At 47.5% G+C, this 27,183-nt stretch overlaps 1 protein-coding gene across 2 annotated transcripts in view; it reads left to right on the forward strand.

Moving 5' to 3' along the window:
• The window catches only part of GNAL (G protein subunit alpha L), a 90,340-nt gene that overhangs the window by 13,566 nt on the left and 49,591 nt on the right, over positions 1-27,183 (forward strand). Inside the window, exons 1-4 of one of the 2 annotated variants that reach the window (XM_007196198.3) lie at positions 5,834-5,975; positions 6,207-6,279; positions 6,949-7,003; positions 7,293-7,412. In XM_007196198.3, the coding sequence (XP_007196260.3) occupies positions 5,834-5,975; positions 6,207-6,279; positions 6,949-7,003; positions 7,293-7,412 (390 nt within the window). Of the gene's footprint in view, positions 1-5,833; positions 5,976-6,206; positions 6,280-6,948; positions 7,004-7,292; positions 7,413-27,183 lie in introns of those variants that run through there. The other variant, XM_057527188.1, reaches the window with a different exon arrangement.

Genomic DNA, 27,183 nt, shown 5'->3' on the forward strand with positions numbered 1-27,183 from the left:
TAAATTTTTTTCTTGTCTTTTTGTGGTTAAATATACATAACGTATAATTGACCATCTTAACCACTTTTAAGCACACAGCTCAGTGGCGGTTAAGTACATTCTCGTGCAACCATCACCTCCATCATCTCCAGAATTTTTCGTCTTCCCAAACTAAAACTCCGCCCCCATCAAACACTGGCTCCCCTTCCCCCTCCACCACTCCCTGGTAACCACCATTCTACTTTCTAATGCATTCAGTGACCACCTCGCGTCTTCACACCAAAACTAAACCCCTGTCTTCGGCACTGAGTTGCGTCTTCCAATGAGGATATTTCAGTCCTGGGTTTTTGGACACAGGGTGAAGTCAAAGACAGTTAACCTACCTTTCCTACTCATTCGCTATTCGGGTTTTTTAAGCCATCAGTTAAAAAGACTGCATTCCTACCCTTTATGGATGGCACTTCTGAAAGCTCCTTAACACTACTTTGCTGTAGGAGTAGGGGAAAAAAAAGAGAAATTAACTCAGTAAATTCTAAAATATTTGATTGCAGAGTGCTATGTACAGAAAGGGAATGTTGAGAACGTTTCCCTACTTTTCTATTTAAAAATGTAAAAAAAATTCACAAGATTTTTAAAGTGTGTTGTGATTAGGTCGTGGGGTGAGCTTGCTGCTGAGAATGAAAATAATCCACACAGACCATTTCCACCGAGACACTAAAAAAGGAAAGAGAGAAAATAACTAACTGCAAGGTGCTAAATGACAGGAAGCAGCACGAGGGCCGTGTGCACAGCGGCCACTCGGCCGCCCCCGCTCCGGCTCCGCCAAGTTTGTTTACAAAACTAGGCGCAGCTTTTCGTTTCTTCGGCCCGGTCACTGCATTGAGTGAGGGTTCGCCTCTCCCACTCTGCTTTGTTCCTCCTCTTTAAAATCTTTCAATATACCTGCTCCAAATGCCTTAGAGTGCAGTTTTAATCTTTAGTAACCTTTACAGTATAAAATGCTAGACCAGTTATTAACGTTTTAAAACATTGATTTTTTAAAATTAAATTCATTATGTCCCCTATCTCATGCCATACAGCATTCTAGTCACTTTTCAAACTGGCTCAGCAGCTCCTGGATCCAGGCCTGTAGTGATGTGAAAAAGTTCCTTTGAATTTTTCATCTTGTTAATTAAATTTCTGTGGAGGTCCTCCTTATAACGGGAAACAAATTTTGTTCTCATTGTTATCAACGAAGACTTGCGTCCAGCTAACCAGAGAACAGCTGTGATCTTTTCGACATTTGCCAACTTCAATCAGAGGGGCTCAAACAAAAACAAATTTCAAAATCGTTATTCAAAATTCACAAAACTAAGTACAAAAGAAATTCAAATAATTCAACTGTCAAATGCACTAAGACTTCTGAGACACCTTGTCTTAAACATCAACAAGAGCAGGAAAACACTTTGTTTTACGTTTGCCCTTTCGCCCCAAACTTTGTGCCTTCCCAACCCTCCTTGCTGCCCAGGATGTCCCCCGCCCCAGCATCTCCCCGCCCGGCCGCCCCCTCTGCTGGCAGCGCGCTGCCGGCGGCCCTTCGCCTCCGCAGGTGGGTGTGCGCTGCGCGAGTGGTGCTGATGCTGCGCTGCCGTTGCCTAGCGACAGATGCTGGCACTGCCAGCTCCAGGCTGCTCCCCAACAGCGCCGCTCCCGCGCTCCAGGTGAGCCAGCAGGGATTCTGGATTCTGATCCTAGGGTTCAAAACTCAAATGAGGATCGGTTTCCCAGACCAGACTAGGAAAAGGCCAGGTGACTGGGGTTTTTTTTTAAAGTGTCTTTTTTTTTTTTAATTAATTTATTTATTTATTTATTTTTGGCTGTGTTGGGTCTTTGTTTCTGTGCGAGGGCTTTCTCTAGTTGTGGCAAGTGGGGGCCACTCTTCATCGCGGTGCGCGGGCCTCTCACTATCACGGCCTCTCGTTGCGGAGCACAGGCTCCAGACGCGCAGGCTCAGTAGTTGTGGCTCATGGGCCTAGTTGCTCCGCGGCATGTGGGATCCTCCCAGACCAGGGCTCGAACCCGTGTCCCCTGCATCGGCAGGCAGACTCTCAACCACTGCGCCACCAGGGAAACCCCTTAAAAAGTGTCTTGAGGGCTTCCCTGGTGGTGCAGTGGTTGAGAATCTGCCTGCCAATGCAGGGGACACGGGTTCGAGCCCTGGCCTGGGAAGATCCCACATGCCGCGGAGCAACTAGGCCCGTGAGCCACAATTACTGAGCCTGCGCGTCTGGAGCCTGTGCTCCGCAACAAGAGAGGCCGCGATAATTAGAGGCCCGCGCACCGCGATGAAGAGTGGCCCCCACTTGCCACAACTAGAGAAAGCCCTCGCACAGAAACAAAAACCCAACACAGCCATAAATAAATAAATAAATAAATAAATATTTAAAAAAATAAAAAAATAAAAAGTGTCTTGAGCTCCTACCTGATAATAGACTATGTAAAGATGGGCTTGGCATTTCTCAACAGAAAGGTTGCATCGCTGTGTAAGCACGTTGCTTTTACGTTTTGGAGTGGTTAGCAGTGTTCTGTGCACTTACAGTGCAGACGCTGCAGCCACGCTGCAAGGGTTTAGATCCCAGACGCACCTCTTATGCACCCTCTAACGTTCTGTAAAATAACGGTCACAGTAGTTCCTTTTAGGGTTATTGCAAATACTAAATAAATTGCTCCATGGAAAGGATTTAGCCCAGGGCCAGTAATCACTGGATAAGTCGTAGAAACGAGTTATTTTAACCCTAATTCCTAGATATGAACAAGTGAAAACCTTTTGCTATGTTTTCAGGGTTCCAGGTTCTAACTTTTTTCTCCCTTTATAAGTTTGGTGGGATTTGTTTTGTCCCTTTCTCTTCCAGCTAACAATTTATAGAAACCTTGGCATTAAAAAAATAGACAAATCTTTTAAAACATCCCACCGCACTCTGCTATTTTTGTACACCTGTTCTCGCCTCCAACTGCCCCGTCAGCCACTGAACAGGCCACATGGATGTTGCCGTAGGTGAATGCTTGTGTTAACACAAGGAGTGAGGCCTCACCACAGTGCTAAACAGTGTCCCTCCACAAGCTAAAACTCTTATCCAGCTCAGAATATGGCATGGCACTGCGTGTTTGCTTCTGCTGTGTCAAGAAGAGACACTACTGCTTTTGTTTTTTAAAGAGTATTGTTATTTGGATACAGTACTAAACTGGACAAGTATTTTATGAATTTAAAATCTGATCGTGAAATTCCTTTCGTGAGAACCCACACTTGGAGCGGGAGTTATCTTTGGCCTTCGTGAACTTGTTCATCCATCAAACAAAGACTCAAGGGGCATCTCCCCGGGCCAGGCACTGAACTGGGCACAGCCCAGCAGGTGTGAAGTGCAGGCTCTGCCCCGGCCCTCACTGGGTCCCAAGTTCAGTGGACATTTGAAAGAGCAGCAAACAAACCATTACAATGTAAGGTGCTGTGAGATGCTGGAGAACAGAGAAGGGGGCCTGGCCCTGACTGTGGAAGCAGTGGTGAGGCAGGAAGGGTGACTAAGAGTTGGTCAAGTGAAGAAGGGGCCACACATCTCCCAGAGAGTGAAGCAGCGCATGCACCCACACCATGCACTCGGGTGTCCACGTGCAAGGGGTCAAAGGGGGGCTGGGGCCCAGGAAGGGAGGACATGAGAGCTGAAGCTGAGGAGTTTACACGGACCCAGTCTTGATGGACCGTGGCTGGGGGCTTGGCAGTGGTGGGGACAGTGATGTGAGATTTGCATTGTCACTGTGGCAGCACTGTGCAGGTGAGCCGGAATATGTGAGCAGGAGGCCACTTGTGACATCCAGCCTGGACAGTGACCATGGCAACGGCAGATGGGGTGGAAAGAACAGGAACGATGTTTAGGAAACGCACCCAAAGGAACACGGTAACTGGGTTTGCAAGAAGGAAAAGGAGTCAGGAATGACTGCCATGTTCTGGTTGGGAAAATCAGGGGCCTTATTCACAAAGAGAGAGAGGAGCGCGCTGGAGGTGTGTGTGGGCACGGGGAGGAGATCCTGGAGGCACGGAGGTGGAGGTGTGCTTGCCGCCCTGGTGGTCAGGAGTGTGGGCTGGGCTGGAGGTCTGGTGTGGCCGTCGTCGGAGCCGCGTGTGCAGAGGATGGGGGAGGCAGTCAGCCCCCGAGGGCCAGGTATTAAGGGGATAAGGGCTGTGCTGGGTCTGAGCCGCCTCTCCACGTGGAGAGTGGGCGGCAAATCCAAAGGCCACGTCGGGGAAGCCGAAGGACCCGGGAGACTCCAGGAGAGTCAGAGAAGGTGAAGACCACAGTTCCTGGGTGAAGTCTGACCCCGGGGGTCTGCTGATGACCCCATGAGAGTATTTCAGTGAAGCAGGTGGGCCGAAGCCAGGTGCCGGGAGCTGAGGCGTGAAAGGGAGGTGGGGAAGGGAAAAAGGAGTCAGGTACCGGTTTTAACTCGGAGCCGCGCGGTGGGCAGGAGGACACGGCGGGGCTGAGGCAGAGCCTGAGGCTGTAGGATGGGCCGTCAAATGGGACAGAGTTGAACGTGTTTGTCCGCCCGACGGAACAATCCGTAGAGAAGGGAGGAGAAGAGAGCGGGGAGGCGGGTGAGGCCCGCGCGGTCCAGGGCGCAGGGGCAGGGGCGGCAGAGATCGCGGTCCGTGCAGGAGGCCAGGCGTGATGACCGCGAGGGAATACGGTGGAGCCGGAGGGGAGTGGGGACTTGACGGCGGTGCCAGGGCCCCTGGCCTGGAGACCCGAAACTCGTACCAGCGACGTACCGGGAGGCGACCTCCGCGGTCACGGCTCTGCGCCCCCCGCGCCCAGCAGCGCGGATGGGGAGCGACGGGCACCTGCTCAACAGGTGGAAACCAGCAGCCGCCCTCACTGGTTCCGGCAGCGGTGCCTGGCTCGGGGCCACGGCGTCTTCCAGAAAAGTAGCAAAGCTGCTCAGAGCTCGCAGAGGAGAGCCGGGGGCGGGAGGTACACAGGAGGCTGCGGGAGGCGGCGTGGGTTTGCTGGAACCGTCTAGAACGGTAACGGGGGGAGGCGGGGTGCCCGAGCCCGGCACGGACCCTCCCCCTGATAGAATATGCATGATCATGCGCGAGGCCTCGCCCGCCGGGAGCCGGAGGCGGCGCGGGATCCGGGAGCGCACGCCCAGACCTAGTGCCGCTCGGGCTGCGAGGGAGCCGCGCGCCGCGTCCGGACCGCAAGCGGGTGAGCCTCCGCGGGGGCCCTTCGAGGGCGGCCGCCACCCCTCCAGGCCCCGGGACCCGCGGCCTGGCCGCACCCGAGCCGGCTCCCCTCCCCGCCGCGGAGAGGCCCTAGGGGCTCAGACCCGGGATGGGGCGCGGGTGGCCGGCGGGTGTTCGCAGTTATTGGCGGGGACCCGGTGCGCTCCGTCCCTCCGCGCTGCGTTCGGCCGCCACCGGCGGGGCCCGGGCACCGGGCCGAGCGTGCCTGCTCGGGGTCCCCCCCGGGCAGCGCATCGGGCGCGGGGCGAGGGGAGGGCCAGCGCCACCCCGCTGGCTCCAGCGGCCCCGGCGCTCTTGGCCCCGTCTCCGCTCACTGCTGTTTATCCAGCAGATAATTCTAAACAAGTGTCTTTAAAAAGTAGTTGGCTCCGCGCATCTTATGTCCTCGGAGTCGGGAGTTCGCGGCGGGGAGGGGGAGGGAGAAGAAACGCCTGTTTCGATCGGAAAACACCGAGAGACCTGAGCATCTCTTTCAGCAGCGAGGAAGAGGGGCCGCCGCAGGATCCACACACACCTACAACTCTCTACTTTTGTGCAATTCCTAACTGCGCCTAACGTCCACGCAAGCGGTCAGGCATGGGGTGTTTGGGCAACAGCAAGACGCCAGAAGACCAGGGCGTCGATGAAAAGGAAAGACGCGAGGCCAACAAAAAGATCGAGAAGCAGTTGCAGAAGGAGCGCCTGGCTTACAAAGCGACTCACCGCCTGCTGCTACTGGGTAAGGCGGGGGGCTCGCGGCGGCGCCCGGCCCGAGCGGAGCGCACGGCCCGGGGCGCACGGCCTGGAGCGCGGAGAGGGCCGGGCGGGCAGGGCCCGCGCCCCCGCAGACAGCGAGAGCGCACCTGAAAACGCCCGCGTGGGGGCAGGACACTAGTTCAGTCTCGGTTGGCGTGAGAGATGGCTACGGTGCCCGGCCACAGATCACAGCATTCTCTCTGTTTGTTTGTAGGGGCTGGTGAGTCTGGGAAAAGCACTATCGTCAAACAAATGAGGATCCTGCACGTCAATGGATTTAATCCCGAGTAAGGAATGACCGATTTCGGGTTTGCTTCCCAACTGCATGCAAATTTTGTCACTGCTCTCCCGGCCTCCCCAAAGTGTTTTCTCAAAACAGTTAATTTGATCTTTGAGTCGACCTTTGGGGTGGGGGGGGGATATAGAAGTAAGTTGTTGAATTTGGCATATTTAGGCAAATCCTTCTTCTGGTAGCGTCTACATCAAAATAAAATAACTTAACAATATATGATTTATTAAATACTCTTGAGGTATTGATCTGCATTATTGGTATTGTGCTGAGCACGCTTAACCAATGTGTCTATATATACTTTCCTCTATCATTTGTCTGCATCTATTTCAATTCAACATATGGATAGATTCAAATAAAATATATTTATAGGTGTAGCCTTGTAGTTTTTATATGCAATAGTCATGATGATTTTGCCATGTTACGTAAAACCTGTGTGGTTGTCTAGAGCTAGAGATTGTGGTGTGTGCACGTTTGTTTAGAGTCCAAACCAGAAAAGGTGGATGTTTTCCTTTTCCACATAAAATCTTTGCGCTGTTGTCCTGGGGCTGATGTTGACCTCTGCTAGTACCATTGTAGACCCCCTGCAGCTGGGAATATAAAATCCCACTCAACTGATTTGGGGCAATGTGTAAAGTTAATTAATAACCATTCTGTTTTCATACAGGGAGAAGAAACAGAAAATTCTGGACATCCGGAAAAACGTTAAGGATGCTATTGTGGTAAGGATTTTTTTTTTTTTTTTTTTTTTTTTTTTTTTCTTTTTTTGGCCCCGCCATGCAGAATGCAGGATCTTAGTTCCCCGACCAGGGACTGAACCCATGCGCCCTGCAGTGGAAGCCACTGGACTGCCAGGGAAATCCCAGGAATTTTTTTAAATATTTATTCAGTAGTAAGGTTGCATCCTCTGCTCCCTCAAACTGCGTAGACAGAAATTATGCACTAGATTACCACACATGGAACCTAAGTGGTTTATTTATCCATGTATCTTTTTCCTTCACTCCACTTTAGACAATTGTTTCGGCGATGAGTACTATAATTCCCCCAGTTCCACTGGCCAACCCAGAAAACCAGTTTCGATCAGACTATATCAAGAGCATAGCCCCCATCACTGACTTTGAATATTCCCAGGTAAGTAAATCCTTACTGAAATATTTTAAATGGTGCAAGGTGGAACAGTTTTTTAACGAGGTGGCTTACTGAGAACCAACGTTAATATTATTTAATCTTTGACTTTCTTCAAAATCTAGCTCTGTGCTTAGAAGTGCTTCCCTCCATACCCAAATATTAACATGTGTTAAAAATATTAAAGGCAATAAGATTGTAAAAAAATGCTTTTATGAGTATATCGGTGGGGGTGATGATCAGGAAGACAGCATACCTCTAAGAAATATTGGTAGTACCTTTTCCTCTGTGTATTCCTAAATTAACAATTAAGCCGTTTCCCAGATAACAAAAGAGTAGAAATTACATGAGCAGAGAGAAAGGCTTTATGGTATGTGACTGCATCCTTGGGAGTAATAGAACAGAATTCAGTTCACTCTTAAGACGTGCATCCTTCAGCTCAAATGAGAGGCGCACGCCAGCTGTAGGTCATACATGGATCACTTCTGAATGTTGACTGTATCCTGGGAAAATGTGATTTACTTCAGCTCTGCAGGATTTAGGGCTACTTTTCTAATCACTTGGATGGCAATGTTGCTTATGCGAAAGGGTGTTATGAATATTAGTTTTCTCTTGTTTGCTGGACATACGTTTCTTTAAAATATCGTTATTTGGTAATTTGATTAAACATGTCTTGAAGGAGAATTTCTTCAATTTCTCAGAAGATCATTTTTGTTAACGGTTGTGCCCAAAGAGCATGTGTGTGTGTGTGTGTGTGTGTGTGTGTGTGCGTGTGTACATGTGTACTCCTCCAAAACAGTATTTCAAAGTCTCCACTGCCTGGCATGGTGGTCTTGAGACATTTTTCATTCTCAGAATCCTCTTTTCTGAGGGAAGCTGTTGCAGGACCCAGTGTGTAAGACAGATGGGCCCGTGTGCCCCTCCCCTCCCCTTCAGTAGAACACAACTGCCCTGTAGGCTCTGTATCCAGATGGCGGATAAGAATTACGTTTTAAAGCTTTTTTTTTGGCATCCTCTCATGTGATTTTTGTTTCTGATAAGCATTCCCATATAGCCAGTGAAACTCCTAGAATTTCTAAAAAGAGAGAGTTAGCGATGGCGAACTACCTAGAAAGGGGGGCCATGCCAGCTGGCGTGGCAGGCACACTGTTTTTTATTTAACTGTGTCTTTAACTGAGTGGCGTGGAGGGGGCTCAAGGAGATGATGGGGGGCCAAAGCCATGCTTCAGCCAACTGGAGCTCTGGGTCCTCCCAGCTCACTGTGATGATTTACATATTGGAAAAGTCACCCAAGACTGCAAGGTCCTAGCTGAAATCAGGTTGTTCTTATTCAACTTCAGATTTACACATTTATAGACATGTATTTGAGTTCTAAATTTTGTCCTGCATGCTTGCCTAAAATTCATCATAAAACATTTCCTATGTGGTTCTGATGAAGGGAAAAGTTATTCTTAGCATATAAAGAGAAATTAGCATCAAGATGTATCGATCTGTCACATCTTCTTTCTTCTGTTTATGACAAACTCACACGTGACAAGAGCTCCCAGATTCTATCTGAAATCCAGTAACTCCCACGTGGGTTACTAAGGAATCCAAAGCACCTAATTTGCAAATGTGTTTTTGAGCTATAGCATGATTTTTAATAAAAAAATAAAACTCAAGAAACCATTTGCATTGAAGGCATGTATTTTCGTATAGATATGTTGAGGCTACTTAAAAATGATTATCGGAAACCATAATTAACTACCAATAAAATAAAAGAGAATTGGGAACCAGCAGGTACAAATGCAATTATAATACTTTTTCAGAGGTAATACTTTTTTTGGTAGTTTTTAAACCTACATTCTGTTGTCATACGTGTCTCTGTCCGTGTCAAGTGAGATTATGTTTACAATTGAGCCTACACTTATATAAATGAGGAAATTAATATCTAATATATAACTTTCTTCCTGAAAATTGTGTTTTAATGTGCACACAGTTTTCAGTAACACTTATTCTATAGTACTCTGAAATATTCATCACTTATATCATTAGATTAAATCGTTCTTGAATTTATGTTTTGATGATCCCCTTAAAAGTGACATTAAGACAAATCTCTGACTTATATACTAATAACACTTGGTACATTTGAAGACAATTAACTTTTGTTTAAAGAAAATGTCTATTGTAAAACTCATAAAAGTAGAGCTAACTCAAGTATTTCAATAGTAAACATAACATGAATTTACTAAGTCTAGTACTTTTTTTTGGATTAAATCCTTGAGAAAGTCTGTGTCACAGTCCAATTCGTTGAGGATCTTGTTTATTTTCCTGTAGATCTAGAACAATTTTTGAACCAAATATGTCCTATCATTAAAAGTTAATTTCAGAGTTATTTAATTTTAGAAGGAAAACTTAGAAGAATGTGTAAGATTCTTCTTTATTATTAAGAATTTGAGATTCTACGTGAGATTACTCTTTATATTGAAAAATCTACAGTATCTTAGTGGAATCCTAAGAATTTCCTCTAAGAATGTCACACTTGGGTTTACTCTTCACATTATCTCCTACTTGAATTTCAGTTGAATTATAGAAAGAAGAGTGAGGCTGGCGGGTGGCCTGCCTAGGGGACGGTGCCGGGAGAAGTCAGGGCGAGCATCAGGGGCCAGATCTCGCTGGCCTCTTAGGCCTGGTCTGTCCCAACCTGGGAGGGCTCTGGAGCCTTCTCAGAGGGGATTTTCGTGACCTGAGTGTTTTATCAAGGTCGCTCTGGCCTTTGGCGGAGACGGGCTCTGGGGAGGAAGAGGTGACTTCTGTGACAATCCGGATGGGAGACACCGGGGCAGCCTGGGTGGGCTGGGGTGGCTCACTGGCCGTTGCCTGTTCACAGCGTTTTGCTCGTGAGCATGCCAGATCACCTCCGCTCTGGACAGGGCTCCACCCGGGACCCCTTCCTGGGACGGTGCCCCGTCTGTGCACCCAGCCCGTCTACACGGGAAGTGGTAGGAAATACACAGGCTCAGGTGGTGGTCCTGACAGAACGCACATCACCTGATCATTTACAAAGTGGGAAAATATTGTGGTTGCCCCCGCACTTCCCAAAACTCTTCGCACAATACCGGATAAAATCACTGATGGATTAAATTGGAGTATTAACTTGTTTGTTTGGTATTTTCTTCCCAAAATGTGGTTATGTTATTAGCTCCCTTAAAAGTGTGTTTTGCTGGCATTTTTAAGGGTCAGTGGATAAGTGAGGCTTAGTGAGAAATGTGAAAGCGGTCCGGTCAGTCATTACTCTGTTATCACCTCCCGTTTCCTAAGTGGACGTTTATCCGAATCGCATGTGGTCACACACCCGGAGAGCAGGCGTTACTCTTCCCAGCAAACATTTGCTTGGGGTGCAGGCCGGCTCGCCAGAGCGGACCTGGCCTTCCCCGGGAGGCTGCCTGCCCACCGTGGGCCTTGGCTCCACTTCAGAGCAAGTTGTGACCTGGAGCAAGAGGCCTCCCGCTCGGCGGACAACAGGGTGGGAGCTGGGCTTCCTGAGGCAGCGCTGCGGAGGGCAATGGGCGGAAGCCCTGCCAGGTGCCAGCGCCGGTGGCTCCCAGCTGCCCCTCCTCTGGGGAGTATATGCAGAATCCTGATTTCACACCATCCAGGCTAGTGGTTTTCCTTGTGATATTTTAACCAACTGAACCCTCTCGCTCCCCCACCCCAAAAAGCCTTTGAAGCCCACCATATAAGTCAGGTAGGAGTGCCCAGGCCGCAGCCCCATGGGGACCCCCGGCATCTGCCCTGGACCCCACCAGGCACCGTCAGAAACCACCGGGGGGTGGGGTGGCGGGTGGCGCTGGAGCCAGACCACCTGGGCCCAGATCAGACCCGTGGCTGGATCTGAGCAGTGTCCCCAACGCCTCCCAGCCTGCCTGGGGGTGTCTCAGCTGTCCCCAAGGGGCGATCCTTGCCTCTCAGAGCACAGAAGCCCAGGTGAGAGCCCGCCCAGGTAACCCCTGCCTGGTCTCTGCCACCAGCAGCCCCCAAACACTGAGACACTGTATGTGGCAGGCACTTTGCTAAGTGTTAGGAACACAGAAAAGCGATGAATCAGAAGGTCTTGCCATATAGTGAGAGATAGATCATAAACAGAAAATTCCAATACACCATGGTAGTGCTGTGAGGCCACAACAAAGAGGAAAGAGGACTTACTGTCTAAGGAAGTACTCAGGTACCGTGCTTCCTTGTCAGAAGTACAAGCTACCCGGACTAACACATCTATATTAACACATCCAGGAGTCTAGTCTTCTCAACAAGTATGGCCAAAGAGTCGACCAGAATTGCCAACACGTTATAGTTTGCAAAGTCCCACCCTGCCCTCTTCCCCTCCCTGCACCTTAGTTTCAGTCAGATTCTCCTAAACCGACCCTGGTCCTCCTGCTTTGCCACCTTCTCTGCCCGCCTCTGTCCTGCCCTCCAGGTGGCCTCACCGGCCACAGGTTCTCTGAAGCCCGTGGACGCACCTGTATTTGCGAGATCTCGGTCAGACCTTCCACCTTGCCCCTGGGGTTCCAGGTCCCGCCCAGTTTTGCCACAAGTTCCAACAAGCTTCTGGCTGTTCTTCCAACCGAGCACTCCCCCACACGCCTCTGCCTTGTGCTGCCTGGTGATGGGGGCCGAGCCGGTTCCCACCCACAGGGAGCTCACACCGAAATGTCCCATTTCCAGAGCCAGTGTCTTTTCAGGACACTTACCAGCATTTTGAATTTTTGTAAATAAAATATTTAAAATGTCCTAGGGTATGTTCTCTAGTTATTAAAAAAAAAAAAAAAAAAAAAACCTCATCCAGAGGACGCCCTCTGTCTGTGCCCCTGGAATGTGCTCGGGGGGCTGGTCTGTGTTGGGAGGGGGCGCTTTCTCCATCAGAGACCTGCCTCCAGGCCTCCCGTGGCTTCTGTCCAAACACCGCCAGGAGGAGGGTGGCTCAGACAGTGAGCGCTCGGATCCGTTCTGCTCGTCTCGTGTGCTGGGGAAAGGAAGGGCTGTCCTTTTAGTAAAATATCCCAGTTAGATCATTAGGCACACTAGGGCTTCACTGAAGATACTTTTTTAAACTTCCATCTTCTTCTTTGAAATATTATCATAAGGGGTATTCCTAATAAATAATAACTGTTTTTTTGAAGCAATTTTCAACTTACCCCCAAAATGCAAAAGTAGGACAAAGAACTCCCATACCCCGCACCCAGATTCATCAGGAGGTAACCTCTGGCCACATTTGCTCTCTGGCCCTGACTATACTAAAACACACCTTTACAAGCCATTTGAGAGCTGGTTGCAGCCATCACGCTCCCCATAAACACTTCAGTGTGTATTTCCTACAAACAAGGCCCTCCGCTTATGTAACCAAAGCACAGTTATCAAAATTAGGGGATTTAGCATTAATACAATGTCTATTCAGATTTCACCAGTTGTCCCAATAATTATAGTGAAATTATGGTAATAATAATAACGCTGATGGCAACCCTGGTCAATAATCCAATGCAGGGTCTGGTGGCCTTTCCAGTGGCTGGGAACATTAACTCTGGTCACTTAGTGAAGGTGGGGTCTGCCTCTTTCTCCTCTGTAAAGGTACCTCCCCACCTTGGAACTCATGAGTATGTTTGGGGAATGTCCTTTGAGACTGTGTAGACACCCTGTTCTTTTCAAAACTTCCACACTCTCATTTTAGCGCACTAATAAATTTCATCCACAATAAATACTTAAGAGGGAAAGCTGTTGGCAATTCTTTCAACTATTTCTAAATACTATAAAGAGAAGTAAATAGAGTGTGGAGCCTGGTGCTGCCTTGCGCATGATAAAAAGCTTGTCATTCGTGCTGTTTAACAATCAGAGTTTGTGAGGGTCACTCAGAGCAGCATCCTCTCATCTATACCCTCACGGCGAGAAATCTGGGCTGAAACCACGAGACACATTTTCCCTAAAGTATTTTTCCTTATAGAAAATACACTCTAAGGGTTACAAAGTAAGGCAACATTTTTAAAAAATTCCTTGGAGAAGATGTCACTGAAACTTTAGATCCTTCGAAAGTGTGAGATTTTTGTTGTCAAGGTTCCCCTCAAATTTGGATGCATTGGAAGTTTGTCACCGGATTTCCCAAAGCAAAGTTCACTTCTGAGGACACTTGCACTTTTCAGAAGCATTTGACATTAAAAATACCTTAGTAATGGGACATTTTGTCCTTACCATTGCAGTTTTTTTTTTAATTTTATTGAAGTATAGTTGACTTACAATGTTGTGTTAATTTCTGCTGTACAGCAAAGTGACGCAGTTATGCATATATATATATATATACTCTTTTTCATATTCTTTTCCATTATGGTTTATCCCGGGATATTGACTATAGCTCCCTGTGCTATACAGTAGGACCTGGTTGTTTGTCCATCCTATATATAATAGTTTGCATCTGCTAACCCCAAACTCCCAATCGTTCTCTCCCCCAGCCCACCACCCCCTTGGCAACTACAAGTCTGTTCTCTATGTCTGTGAGTCTGTTTCTGTCTCGTAGATAAGTTCATGTCATATTTTAGATTCCACATATAAGTGATATCATATGGTATTTGTCTTTCTCTGTCTGACTTACTTAGTATAATAATCTCTAGGTCTATCCATGTTGCTGCAAATGGCATTATTTCATTCCTTTTTATGGCTGAGTAATATTCCTTACCTTTGCAGCTTTATGTAACTCTGAGAGAAAACATTTTTACCTTTTCATCTATGTCTCCGGAAACGGAGGAAGGAGCAGAATGAGTTGATTTTCTTGTGTCAAATTAAGGCTTGAGTGAGTCAACACACATGGCTTATGACACAGGTACATGAGGTTTTCAGAAGCAGAAAAATGAAGTTGCTCCTGAGAAGATTCCTTTGAAACACTGACTTTTCAATTTTTTAGCTTTGCATGAGAATGTCATCCATGAATATGTGGGTTTTTTCTTCACCTCTTAAAATAATCCCACACAGTTTTTATCCTGTCCTTTATTATGGCATATAGATTGAATTAAATCAACTTCACACATAACATTCCTACTGCACATAGTAATTTCATGTTTTAACTTGTATTTGTATTTGTTTGAATAGGAAGTGTCTGTGTGTGGCACAAAATCCAAAAGATAGGAAAGAATGACAAGTCTCTCCTCACTCCTGCCCCCAGGCACCCACATGTCGTCCCCAGAGACAGCCAAGGTGACGTAAAATCGACTTAGGGTCCTCGAAGAGCAATCTTTTAAACATACTTTGATCTCATAGCAAATAGTTATAAAATGCCATTGCAGTTAATCTTATCAGTATGGAGAAAATATCCAGCCTGAATTGCCAAGTAAGCATTTTTTCAAATAACATTTAACATTAAAGTAAATTGTATTGAAACCGTTTTGATGCCGAGACAAAATGCCGGAGTGGATGGTGACGAAAATACAGAGGGGTTTATTAGGCATCCATAAAATATTGAGATTTTAAAGTACAGAAGCTGTAGGCGTCATCCTTTGAGGGAAACCACAAATGACACAGTTAAGCAGAGCAGGACACGGGAGGGCACTTGACCTCTGGGTTCTGCGTGGTGGGTGACCTCTTCGGTCTGACCCCATCCCGCCTTGGCTTTAGGACACACCGTCTCCGCCCACACCCAGCTTCCTTTCACAGACCTCGTTGGAAGTTTCTGCCCAAGAGAAAGCCCTAAAAATACGTAAAGGTATTTTCCATGTCCTATTCTTCTGAAAAGGGCAAGTGTCCCCAGGTGGGACGTGCTTTCCTCCATCTGCAGGTCATTCCCCAGCCCTGGCTCTTTCCACCTTGAAAACCCACTTGCCAATTTTTCTTCCTCTGTCTGCAAAGCTCAGATTCCCGAGAGCACAGTGTTCACCCCGTATGTTTGCCTTTATTTATTTATTTATTTATTTATTTATTTATTTATTTATTTATGACTGTGTTGGGTCTTCGTTTCTGTGCGAGGGCTTTCTCTAGTTGTGGCAAGCGGGGGCCACTCTTCATCACGGCGCGCGGGCCTCTCACTATCGCGGCCTTTCCTATTGCGGAGCACAGGCTCCAGACGCGCAGGCTCAGTAGCTGTGGCTCACGGGCCCAGTTGCTCCGCGGCATATGGAATCTTCCCAGACCAGGGCTCGAACCCGTGTCCCCTGCATTGGCAAGCAGATTCTCAACCACTGCACCACCAGGGAAGCCCCTGCCCTTATTTAAATAGTGATTTGCCAGGGTCCGTCCTGAGCACTCAGTAAGCACCCAGTTAATGCTGAGTGATCAGGATAACTAAAGAAACAAGTTATTGGCCGCTTTTAAGTCCCTCCGACTAACAAGGCTAGACTTACTTAGAAAGCAGATTATGTGTCATGATTCCAAATGCTTAACTTTTACGCCTGTCCTTTTCTGAGAAGCGCACATCATGACTAGTCATGTTGAGTTTTGCCAGTAGACATGCATTTCTGGGGTGTGGTAGTCTCTTCCCCTTGCTTGGCACGGCATGTGGCATATAGTTTTGATCCGAAAACGTGCTCGAAAATCACGTGTTTGCCATGTGCTCGGTGCTACACTTAGGACCATGAGTTACACTAAGACACTCTGAGTTATGACTTCTCAGCTCCAGAAACTTATGACTTAGTGAAGAAACAACATGTTTGTAATGTGTAACATCTGTAACATATAATACGTAACATAAAATTAATGAACAGTAAAGTATCCTGTAATGTCAGACTACCTTCTGTGGGGTAGACTGGAAACTCTGTACCCATTCAGGGAAGAAGACCCTTAAGAACTACAGGTGCTCAGACCACAGGCTTAATGACCACGCCCCGGGGGAGAGGGGCTTCCTGGGCTAGTAATAGTGTCACCAGCAGAGCAGTAAGAACTGAGGGTCGTGGTGGGGAGGACCCAGCACAAGTCAGAGGTGTGTGTTGAAGGGAGACGGAGCATTACAGAGGTGGGACATCGACCCCCAAACTAACTGGCACGCTCAATCAGATGAGTGTTGGTAGAAGAATGACAGTTGGTATTTGAGCTTTCATTTTTATCACCTACAATGTTAAAGGATTTATGGAATTATCGTCATTTATTCTCATCCATGGCAGTGTGTTCATTACCCAGAAGAACACCTTTTACTACAAGTTGGCTGATTTGAGAAATTACTAGGAGGTTCCTACACCACTTTCCCAAGCCTCTACTCCTTAGTTTCCCAAACTCTCTCCTGAATTTTAGACATTGTCTAAATGTCCCATTGCTTTCCATAGTAAATGATGATATATCATTTCAAAGTATTCAGTATTAAATTTTTAAGGGTATTTTTAATAGTTCTTAAACCATTGTATTTTTATTTGTTTCTTTGTTAAACTGTCATCACCTCCCAAAGAAACTAAAATGGCACTAACTGGCATCTTTAGCTGCTTGAAAGAATTTAGGTGATAAAGATTATCATCCAGGTTTCTTATTTCTACGGTTAAAAAATTATAAGTAAGTAGTACATCATATCCGTATCATCACATAAATTCCTCTAATTCACTAGAAGTTAAAATCTTTCAAATCAACCTTCATCCGTTTTATCTAAAGAGGCATCCTATTCGATTTTTCTCTCAATGATTGCCTGATATGTGTCAGGAACTGTGTTAGGCGTTGGAAGTACCAGCGTGAATGTCTGCACGCCCGTGAGGAATAACAGGGTGCAGAGTTCAGTAAATAAATAGGAAAGGTTGGCACATGGGTGCAGGGGAAGAGGTATTGCTGGTGAGGCTTGGGTGGCTCTGTCCCAGGGGAGCCTGGACTGGGTTGTGAGGAGTGGACAGGTCCACAGGTTGACCGGAGGCAGAGGGCAGTGTGGCCAGAGTGTACAATGGGGGATACATCCAAGGGGTCCATCTCCCAAATCCCTGCATCATATGAAGAACTTAGAGGGTGTAGCCCTGCAGAAGTACCATGGCCGGATGGTCTTGGAGTCCCAGCCCTCATGAAGCTAATAATTTAGGTAATTCAGCTGGAGACTTTTACACTAACTGCAGTGTAACATTTCATAGTATGAATATTATGGTAGAAATAAAAACACCAGTGCAGGTAGTAGAAAAGAATTATGAGACATTTAAATGGTTGTGCCTCAATAAAAAGATTGCTTTACATTGTTCTGGTTGATTGTATGGAGAGTACATTTGAAACTACTTAGTATTTAAGCTAAATTCCTAGTCATGCTTCTCTTTGGTTCTCTTTACCAAGAAGTCTGGGAGAGTGAGCTTGTGAGGCTTCTGCCTCCAGCCTTGTTCTCTGCCCCCTGGAGCCCCCAGCCCTGCTGCTGCGTCAGCGGGTCCTGGGTCAGGCACACCTGACAGCCCACCTGATGTTGACCGTGCCCCTTGTCTACATTCTGGCGGCTGCTCCTTGAATCTCGGCCTTTCAGCTGGTCGTGACTCCAGGGCGTCTGGTCCAAGTCTCACTTTGTAGACCGGCACAGAGACTTGGTGGGGGGCACCCAGGCCTGCTGCCCTGGAGGTCGGGCCAGGACGACAGTCTTCTGATCCCCATCGGTGGTCTGCTCACCATCCTCACCCATGTGTGGGTCGGACCCACATTTGTACAGAGGAGTTTTATGATCTGTTCAACGGAAACATAAGAAATTGCCCACGTGTGGCCGTTTTTGACCTACAACATGGCCGTTTCATAAGGTTCAACCTTGTGGATTTCGTGCCACCCGTCAGCTTCGGTCCCTTCGGTCGCCTGGTCCCTTGCCCTGCATCTGTGTGACAGGTGCCCCCGAGGGGTCCGGCTCTGTCCTCTCAGTCCTGGGCTCCCTCCTCGGGGCTGCCTTTCACTCTGGTCACTTCAGTCACCCCCACCCCCAACCCCGAAGTGCTTCCCTCCCATCCCGGGTCTCTTCCTATGTTTGGGCAGAAACCTTCCAACCAGCCACGTCTCCTGGGAGACCCCCCACCGTGAGATGAGGGGCAGCCCCAGTGTCCCCCGCCGAAGCCGTGTGCTCACATGTCCCACGCCCACTGCCCACCTGGTGCCTCTCATTCCTGCGCCTTCAGTGCTGGTTTAGCCAAAGCCACGAATTTTGGGTAACTAAGCATGTGATGTGTTTGCTTATCTACAGTTGTAACAACTACAGGTTCACACAGTCTGTTGAAAGGATTTTGTGTGAAATCACCCCCAAAGAGCCTCAGTGTATGTTGGGGTGGGAGAGAAACAGGATGCTCTCTGCATAACAAGTCTCTGAAATAATTCCCTTAGTCGGCTTGGTGTCCTTTCTTGAGGCTCTTTTTGGAAAAGAAAGGAAGCAGAGTAGTACCAAAACTCTAATCATAAGAGCTTGACATATGTAATTATATAAAAACCATTGTATCTGAATCATTCTGGTGGATACAGTAAAAGTTCCTCAACCTTGTGGCTGAGGATGCAGTCTCTGTGGTTCCTGTCCCGTATCTGCCTCCTGCTGCAATCTTGGGAAAGTTGAGGAGCATCTCTGGGCTCAGTTTTCTCATCTGTAAAATGGGGTCAGTAATAATGATGTCTGTCTCATGAAGCTGTGACAGGAATTCAATACAGTCATGCATCTAAGTGCTCGGGACTGTGTTTGGATGCTGCAAACGTCCAACAAACATCAGCCGTCATCCTGGTTGCCCTTTCATGTGATATTTGTAAATGTACGTACACTGCCTTCTGAGATGTTGCCACATGCTAAGCTTTGGAAACTTCACTCAGGGATTTTGCCATCAAATCACGCAGAGGACCCTGTTGCTGATGAAGGGAGAGTTGAGACCTTACATCTCTCCTGAGGATGGCAGTGAGCTCTCAGTGTCCTTGCTGGATTCCTGAGACCAGCAGGGCCCTGGAGAGCAGGGAGACGGGAGCCTCCACGAGGCTGAGATGGAGCCCGACCGTCCCCGCTGTTGGATGCCCGAGCTGCACACAGGCTGCCCCGTCTGACGGCACCTCTGGGAGGGGTCCCAGAACAAGCCTGTCTCTGACTAATGGGTCTGGCTGTGGTGTTTGCAGGGGCCTCTCTTCTGTAGCTTTTCCAGGATTGGGTTGCATGGGCAGAGTCAAAAATTCTATATTCTGCAGAAAACGTTTTGATCTGGGATAAATTCATAGTTTAGAATAAAAATGTAAAGAAAAACAAAATTGGGATTTTAAAATACATAAAAGTCTATCAAAAAATTTTTTCTCCTCCTCGGTTATCATCCTTTTTTGGCAATGTTGGTCAGTCAGCTTGATACAAGTGAAATAAGGCCTCAGCTCCCAAAGCCCTCAGGCCACAATCCTGTCCTGAATCCAGTGGTCACAGCATCTCTGTCATCCTCCCTGCACACCTCAGGAGACAGGAGCTCGGAGAAGGCAGTTGACTGGTCCAGGGTCAGAGCTGGGATCTGGGAGCAGGAGGTCAGGGCTGGAGCCCGGTGGTCTGACTCTGAAGCCTGCTGCGTGGCCTTCCTGGGCTCGGGAACTGCTGGTCCATCCTGATTGCTGGGTCAGCCCTGTTCCAGCTGAGGAGGTGGGGGTGGGGGCTTGGTCAGGCCACGTGCAGCCCCACGGAGCAGCCTGGAAAGGGGAAATTTCCTGGAAGAACAGGGTGTTCTCTGGAGTCACTCTGGTCCACCTCTAGTGGTGCTGTCAACAGTCAGCTTTGGTGGCCACTCAGTTCTCTTAGGAGCAAAAATGCAAGTGAATGAAAATGAAAGTTGGGAATTATTGGATCATTCACTCATTCAGGTAGAATTTCCTGAAGGCCTCCTGGGTGAAGGCTTGGGTGGCCTGGAAAATGGAACATCCCAGTGACCAGGACACGGTCCTGCCCCGAAGGACAGTTCATTCGCCAGACTTTCACTGCAAGTTGGCCATTGCCACGGGCACACTCTTGCAGCTCTGTTCATTCCCTTGCATCATACTGCAAACATTTAACTGTGCAGTCAATTAATTAATCAAGGTGGAAAATGTCAACCAGGGATTATTTTTCTACTCCCTTGAAGAAGCGTTGTGCAGCTTCCTGAGCTGGTGAAAGACACCTCTAATAATTTGTTGTTGTTTTTGAACTAAATAGGCCATTAGAACGTGGATCATCACCCCATTAGGGCCTCTTCCCAGCTTTTGGTTTATACTCTTCCTTGGGGTCTCAGATGGCTTGTGTTACATTGCTTGGATGTAGTATAAAAATATCTCTGTGATAGGGACCTCCCTGGCGGTCCAGTGGTTAAGACTTCGCTTCCAATGCAGGGAGTGCGGGTTCCATCCCTGGTCGGGGAGCTAAGATCCCACATGTCTTGTGACCAAAGAACCAAAACATAAAACAAAAGCAGTATTGTAACAAATTCAGTAAAGACTTTAAAAAATGGTCCACATCAAAAAAATCTAAAATCTCTGTGATAAATTTCTTATTTTTAACTTTTTAAACTTCTTTTCATGCTCTGACACCTGAAATTATTCTGTAGGGACTTGAGTCCAGTCCCTTAAGTAGAGGGATTTTTGCATAGTCACGTCCATGCCCTCCTGGCCAGGCATTTATCCTTGTGTGCTGTTGGTACATGTTTGAATTCTATTACGTAAGCCCATCTTTTAGAGAAAATATCTAAAAATTTTTATAATGTGCCTGATATTTTAGAAAGGATAAGGTTTTGTCAAATTTAAGATGTGCTAACTCTGGGACTTTAAATATTTTCAGGTCTTCAAAAAAGTCAATGCTTATGGGAGCCTCTTTGGCTCTTTAAAATAAAATATTCCAGCTGTAAGTGGAAGGATGGGGCCTCTCTCCAAACAGTTTTCAGAATTATTCCAACCAGCCCCAGTGAAGCCAGGTGCGGCACAGTGAGCCCAAGATCTAAAGGACTTGAGTCAGTTCTTGGCCAGACACAGTCTCTTAGCCAACTTGCCTTTGAATTTTCCCGTCTGTAAAACGGGGACAGTAATACGTGCTTCATGTCTGAGAATGAATTAGATCTCATGAGAAAGCTCGGTAATTTAAAGAACAGAATAGCCGTGAATCATTATGGTTATTACCGTTGGCCAAGTTGAAATACGAGAACCAGAAAGGGACTTGGAATTACAATAAAAATTAGCAGGAAATCCAATTTGACGTACACACTGCTGCCAGCCCCACTCCTCGCCCGTAAGACCTGGGTCACCCCAAGGCCTAAGTGACTGATGACAGGTGTTATCCCCCAGGTGTCTTTCATTTTAACTGACTCAGAGCCTGGGACCACAGGATTGATATTCTACAAGTTCAATTTTAAATATCAACCAGTGAATGACTAAAACTTCTCAGTGCTTTTTATGGCTGTTTCAAATTAGGATTTAAGTGTAGGGAAAATATGTTTTCTTTTTCCTTATAGACGTTTCCTCTTATAGGCATCTTTTCAACATGCCACATCCATGGTCGCTGCAAATAAAGCATTCCCTGACCTATACATAAGAAAGTGGACTCAGAAAAGCCTAACCATTGATGTACAGCTCTGAACAACTCTGAAGGTTCCTTTGTGTCACCCAAGCCAGGAAGCCCAAGCCAGAATTGAGGGAGCCTAACCCAGGATTGAGGGAGCCTTTTTACCATACACCTTTAAAAATGTGGAATCTCAGAAATTGCCATGTGTCTTATAATAGCTATGCACATTTACTGTGACAGCGTCCTCCTCCCATACACCCCCTCACCCCCCAAAATCTATTATTAAAACTGTAGGGCTTCCCTGGTGGCGCAGTGGTTGAGAATCTGCCTGCTAATGCAGGAGACACGGGTTCGAGCCCTGGTCTGGGAAGATCCCACATGCCACGGAGCAGCTGGGCCCGTGAGCCACAGCTGCTGAGCCTGCGCGTCTGGAGCCTGTGCCCCGCAACGGGAGGGGCCGCGATAGTGAAAGGCCCGCGCACCGCGATGAAGAGCGGTCCCCGCGGCTTCCCTGGTGGCGCAGTGGTTGAGAATCTGCCTGCTAATGCAGGGGACACGGGTTCGAGCCCTGGTCTGGGAAGATCCCACATGCCGCGGAGCAGCTGGGCCCGTGAGCCACAATTGCTGAGCCTGCGCGTCTGGAGCCTGTGCCCCGCGACGGGAGGGGCCGCGATAGAGAAAGGCCCGCGCACCGCGATGAAGAGCGGTCCCCGCACCGCGATGAAGAGTGGCCCCCGCTTGCCGCAACTGGAGAAAGCCCTCGCACGAACCGAAGACCCAACACAGCCAAAAATAAATAAATAAATAAATAAATAAGAAAAAATCCTTAAAAAAAAAAAAAAAAAAAAAAAAAAAAGAGCGGTCCCCGCACCGCGATGAAGAGTGGCCCCCACTTGCCGCAACTAGAGAAAGCCCTCGCAAGAACCGAAGACCCAGCACAGCCAAAAATAAATAAATAAATAAATAAATAAATAAATAAAATTTAAAAAAAAAAAAAAAAAAACTGTAGTACATCCAGAATGGAGAAAATACAGCATTTTGTGGAAAATTAAATATCATATTGCTTCGAAAAAAAGAAAAGATCCGTTGTAAACATTTCCTTGGCTAATTACATAATTCTTAAAAAAAAAATCATTTTACATAATGAACAAATTACTGAGTTCTTTGAAGATAAACCTTGTCCTTTGTGGTATATATATATATATATATAATTAAAGGGACTGAAAAGCTGTATTTGATAAGCAATATGGAAAGGAAATTCTGAGTTGCACACGATAGAATTACCAACGTACTGGATGTTTCTTTATTCTGCCATTTTTGCGGAAAACCTAGGAGATTTCTGGCTACTGCAGGGATTACAATGGATTTCAGAATTAAGTTCGTTTTAATTAATAAAATAAGTGTTATCGTGAGGCATGTATAACAGGAAACATAGTGGCACTGTTCTTAGAACCAAAGGCTGGAAGAGCCCTAATGCTAGCGGACACAGACCCTGCGGGGACCCAAGAGGGGCGGGTGCAGCAGCAGTGGATCCCACCCCCATCATGACGTGGGTGGGTCTCCGTGTCTTTATGGTGAATGAAGAACTGAAGTGACGAAAGGTTATATAGAATACAGTACTCTTCTATGAAGTTCAAAAACAGGCAAAACTAAGTACCATATTGTTTCAGCGCACATTTCAGAGTTTGTGATAATTTTTGTAAGAGAGAAGAGAATGAGCATCACAGTACTCGGGGTGGGGGGGAGGAAGCAGGAGAGGGCTGCAGAAGGTGACCATCAGTTATCCATCACGCTGGGTGCAGGGGGATGGGAGGGGCTCAGAGTGTTCTCTGTATTATAAACAAATACGTAACAAAACAAAGCCAAAGAGGGCCCTGTGTCATTCCCCAATTCTGCTCACCTGCAGTCCCCATTAAAAAGAAATTGGAGTTTTCTAATTTATTAGCATAGATTCTTCTTTGTGCCCTGTTCCCACTTAGAGGGGAGTTTACATAGATGAACTCGAAGGGGCTGTGTGAGCACAACATCCTGTAAAGAAAATCCTAAATCTCAAGAGTTTTACTAAGGTTTGCATTTCTTGTGATAGAAGATGGTGCTTTAAGATTCGCTGGCACGACGCTGCTGAGGGTATTTCTTCCATGAAGACAGATTCCAGGGACTTCCCTGGTGGCGCAGTGGTTAAGAATCCCTGCCTGCCAGTGCAGGGGACCTGGGTTTGAGCCCTGGTCCGGGAAGATCCCACATGCCGCAGAGCAGCTAAACCTGTGCGCCACAACTACTGAAGCCCGTGCACTCTAGGGCCTGCGAGCCACAACTACTGAGCCCACGTGCCACAACTACTGAGCCACCCACCTAGAGCCCGTGCTCCACAACAAGAGAAGCCACCGCAATGAGAAGCCCGTGCACCACAACGAAGAGTAGCCCCCGCTCGCCGCAACTAGAGAAAGCCCACGTGCAGCAATGAAGACCCAACACAGCCAAATAAATAAAATTAAAAATAAATAAACAATTAAAAAAAAAAAAAAAAGACAGATTCCGATTGTGCAGAAGACACGGTGGAAGATCCGTGTTTGTTGAAGTAACTGTCATTCTGGAAACTTCATATCACATCCTGGCAGTAATTCTTACAGTAATTCCAGAGATGGGTGCTGTCCCATTTCTTTTTTATTATGAATGTAAGCCAGGTTATTTTGAAAGTATTCTAAACTTTCAACGTTCAAAAGAAATGGGTGTGGGGAGAGGCTGCTGCCTGAGCCTGAGTCCGGCTCCGCCCTTCCTGGGGACCCCACCACCCTGAGCCTCAGTGTGTCCCTCTGTTGAATGGACGTGACAGCAGAACCTCTGCCCCTAGCTCATGAGGATTGAATTGATTGAGTTAATATATGGAAAAGGTTGGGCTCCACCTTTGCTGTTCTCGGTATTCCCAGTTAGCTATTCAGAAGAAAAACATTTTTAAATCAAATGTTTATGTTGCCTGTTTGCAAAGCCAAGACACTCTGCTGATCTCAAAGCAACTGCATCACTACATGAGACCGTGGCCGGACCTTCTCAGTGACCGCGTCCTCCACGCCAGCACTGACCAGATACAGAAAATAGGGGTATAATGAGAGCCACAAGTGCAAACCACGTGTGTAAATTTACATTTTCTAGTGGCACATTTTTTGAAAAATGAAAAGAAACAAGTGAAATTTAATAATATATTTTGCTTAACGTGATATATTCTACATATTACTTCAATGTGCAGTTTTTAGGAGTTATTCATGAGATAGTTCATCATCTTTTTTCTTAATCAATCTTTGAAATCCACTGTGTAGTGCACATGTCAGCACACCTCAAGATGAAGAAGCCACATGCCAGGTGCTTAAAAGCCACCTGTCAATGGCGGCTGCCACATCAGACAGACAGGGCTGGACCCGAGGATGGGGCAGAGGACATAGTGATTTCTTCTTAACCAGCCTGAGCGTTGGTGCTAGTGACAGGTGCAGGCCAGTGGCTGTTTGTTGGGCCTCTCTGAGCCCCCACAGGGACCCTGGCGTCCACGTGGCCATCCGAGCCCGGGCTGGTGCAGAGGGACACCCTGAGGAGGGGCCTGGCCTGGGCCAGGCAGCGTGTGTCCTCCTCATGGGCAGGCACACTCGTCTGCCCTCCCAGTGCTGATAAAAACCTCCTCCTCCTATAGAACCTTCTCTGCAAGGCTTCTCTGTCTGCAGGTCGGTGGGTGAGGTGCCCGCCGTTTAGCATGACCCCAGTCCAGCTCCCTGCCTCTCAGCCTCCTGTGTCATTCGCCATGTCCTGACTCTGGGACAGTCAGCCACGTGGCCCTTGTCCGGATCTGTAGGTGGTGTTGCCAGCGGCCGGGCCTCTGTGTGTGCAGCAGGCGTACCTGCGAGACCTGCTTCACCACACTCCCCAGTGACGCCCCTGTCGTGATCGAAAGCTGCCATGAGCCTAGCGCTGTGTGTGTGACATGTACCCTTCTGGGTGCTTTTGCCCAGAAAGGGCCATGTGGCTCTGGATTGCTTGAGCAGAGACAGATTGTGTGATTTTGTTCTTTTCGTTTTCTTTTATGCCTGCACTTTTTTAGGGCATTGAGTAATTCACTGAAAACATACAAATTAGCATTTTACTTCTGAGCCAAGAAATTGGCTCTGGTCTATGTGAGTTTAAAAAGACTGTGTTATGAATCTAAATAGGATACACAGGGGGAGAAAAGATTCCTTTTCAGCTCAGTGCGGGGGGGAAAAAGCCAGAACCCGATTTCTGAGCCTTACAGGAACTCACTGTGCGTGTTCTGTCGGATTCTGAGAGCTGGGCGGGCCTGGGTGTCCGTCTTTGAGGGAGTCAGAAAAGTGGGAGGAAATGTGTGATTCATGGTGAACAGAGAATCCGAGTTTGGAAACGGAATGAGCAAGAAGCATTACTCAGTTGCTGCTATTTAAAACTGGGGACCAGAAGACAAGGAGCACAATGGTGTTGGAAGAGAAAAAGTTCCAGATATTGTAACATTTTTAGTCTCTCCGAAGTCTGGAATTGCTGTGGTTCATACTTTTTGTCTGTCCCATGCTTAGTTTTTGTCCCCTATCAGCCATTTGAGAGGAGCACCTTTCTTCCCCAGTCCCCTGAAGGCTTCTGGATATTTCTTTTTGCAAGATTTTGCCCCAGTGGAATTTGAAAATCGAGTCTAGACAGGTGAGAGGGGAGAGGGGAGCTGAAAGTTGGGACAAAGCTTGGGTAGGTGGACCTGGATTCCGCCCACTCCCCAGCGTCATCCCTGGGGAAGCTCTGCAAAGGTGCGGTGGGCGTCTGTAGGTGCGGTGGGCGTCTGTAGGGCAGATGGGCAGTTGGGGTGCTCCAGAGCGAGCTGTGTGCCTTGAGCCTCCCAACAAGTAGAACAAATGGACGAGGTAGATTTTAGAGCTCTGACAATTAGAGGAAACAAGGGTGCTGGGCCGCACTCGGAGGTGCCAGCGCTGGTGCCCAGGTGCTGGGGGCTTCCGCCCAGCCCAGCCCAGCGACGCCAGCAAGGACCCGCTGAGAACCCTGGTCCCAGCGAGTTTCCCATCCAGCCTTTCCAAGGGTTTTCTTTCTTTCTCTCTCTCTCTAGCGAACAATTCATCACATTAGGTAAAAGAAGTCAGTGCTGGTGAATTTAAAATCGAATTGCATTGTTTCTGGTTTGGTTTTGGTTTTCTGGAGATGTGTCTTTCCTAAATTGGGTTCAAGTCGTTGTATGTGAGGCCATACAGGGTCATTCTGACCAGAGACCTGGGGTAAGTCCCCCTCCAGCAGAATATCAAAGACAGTCTCGGCTCCGAACGGGTTACAGCACCCGCTCCTCCGGCTCAGCCCTGTGTCGAGCTGTTATTGAAGTCTTGAAAGATT

Source organism: Balaenoptera acutorostrata, chromosome 13 (assembly GCF_949987535.1).
Source record: "Balaenoptera acutorostrata chromosome 13, mBalAcu1.1, whole genome shotgun sequence".
Taxonomy (NCBI): domain Eukaryota; kingdom Metazoa; phylum Chordata; class Mammalia; order Artiodactyla; family Balaenopteridae; genus Balaenoptera; species Balaenoptera acutorostrata.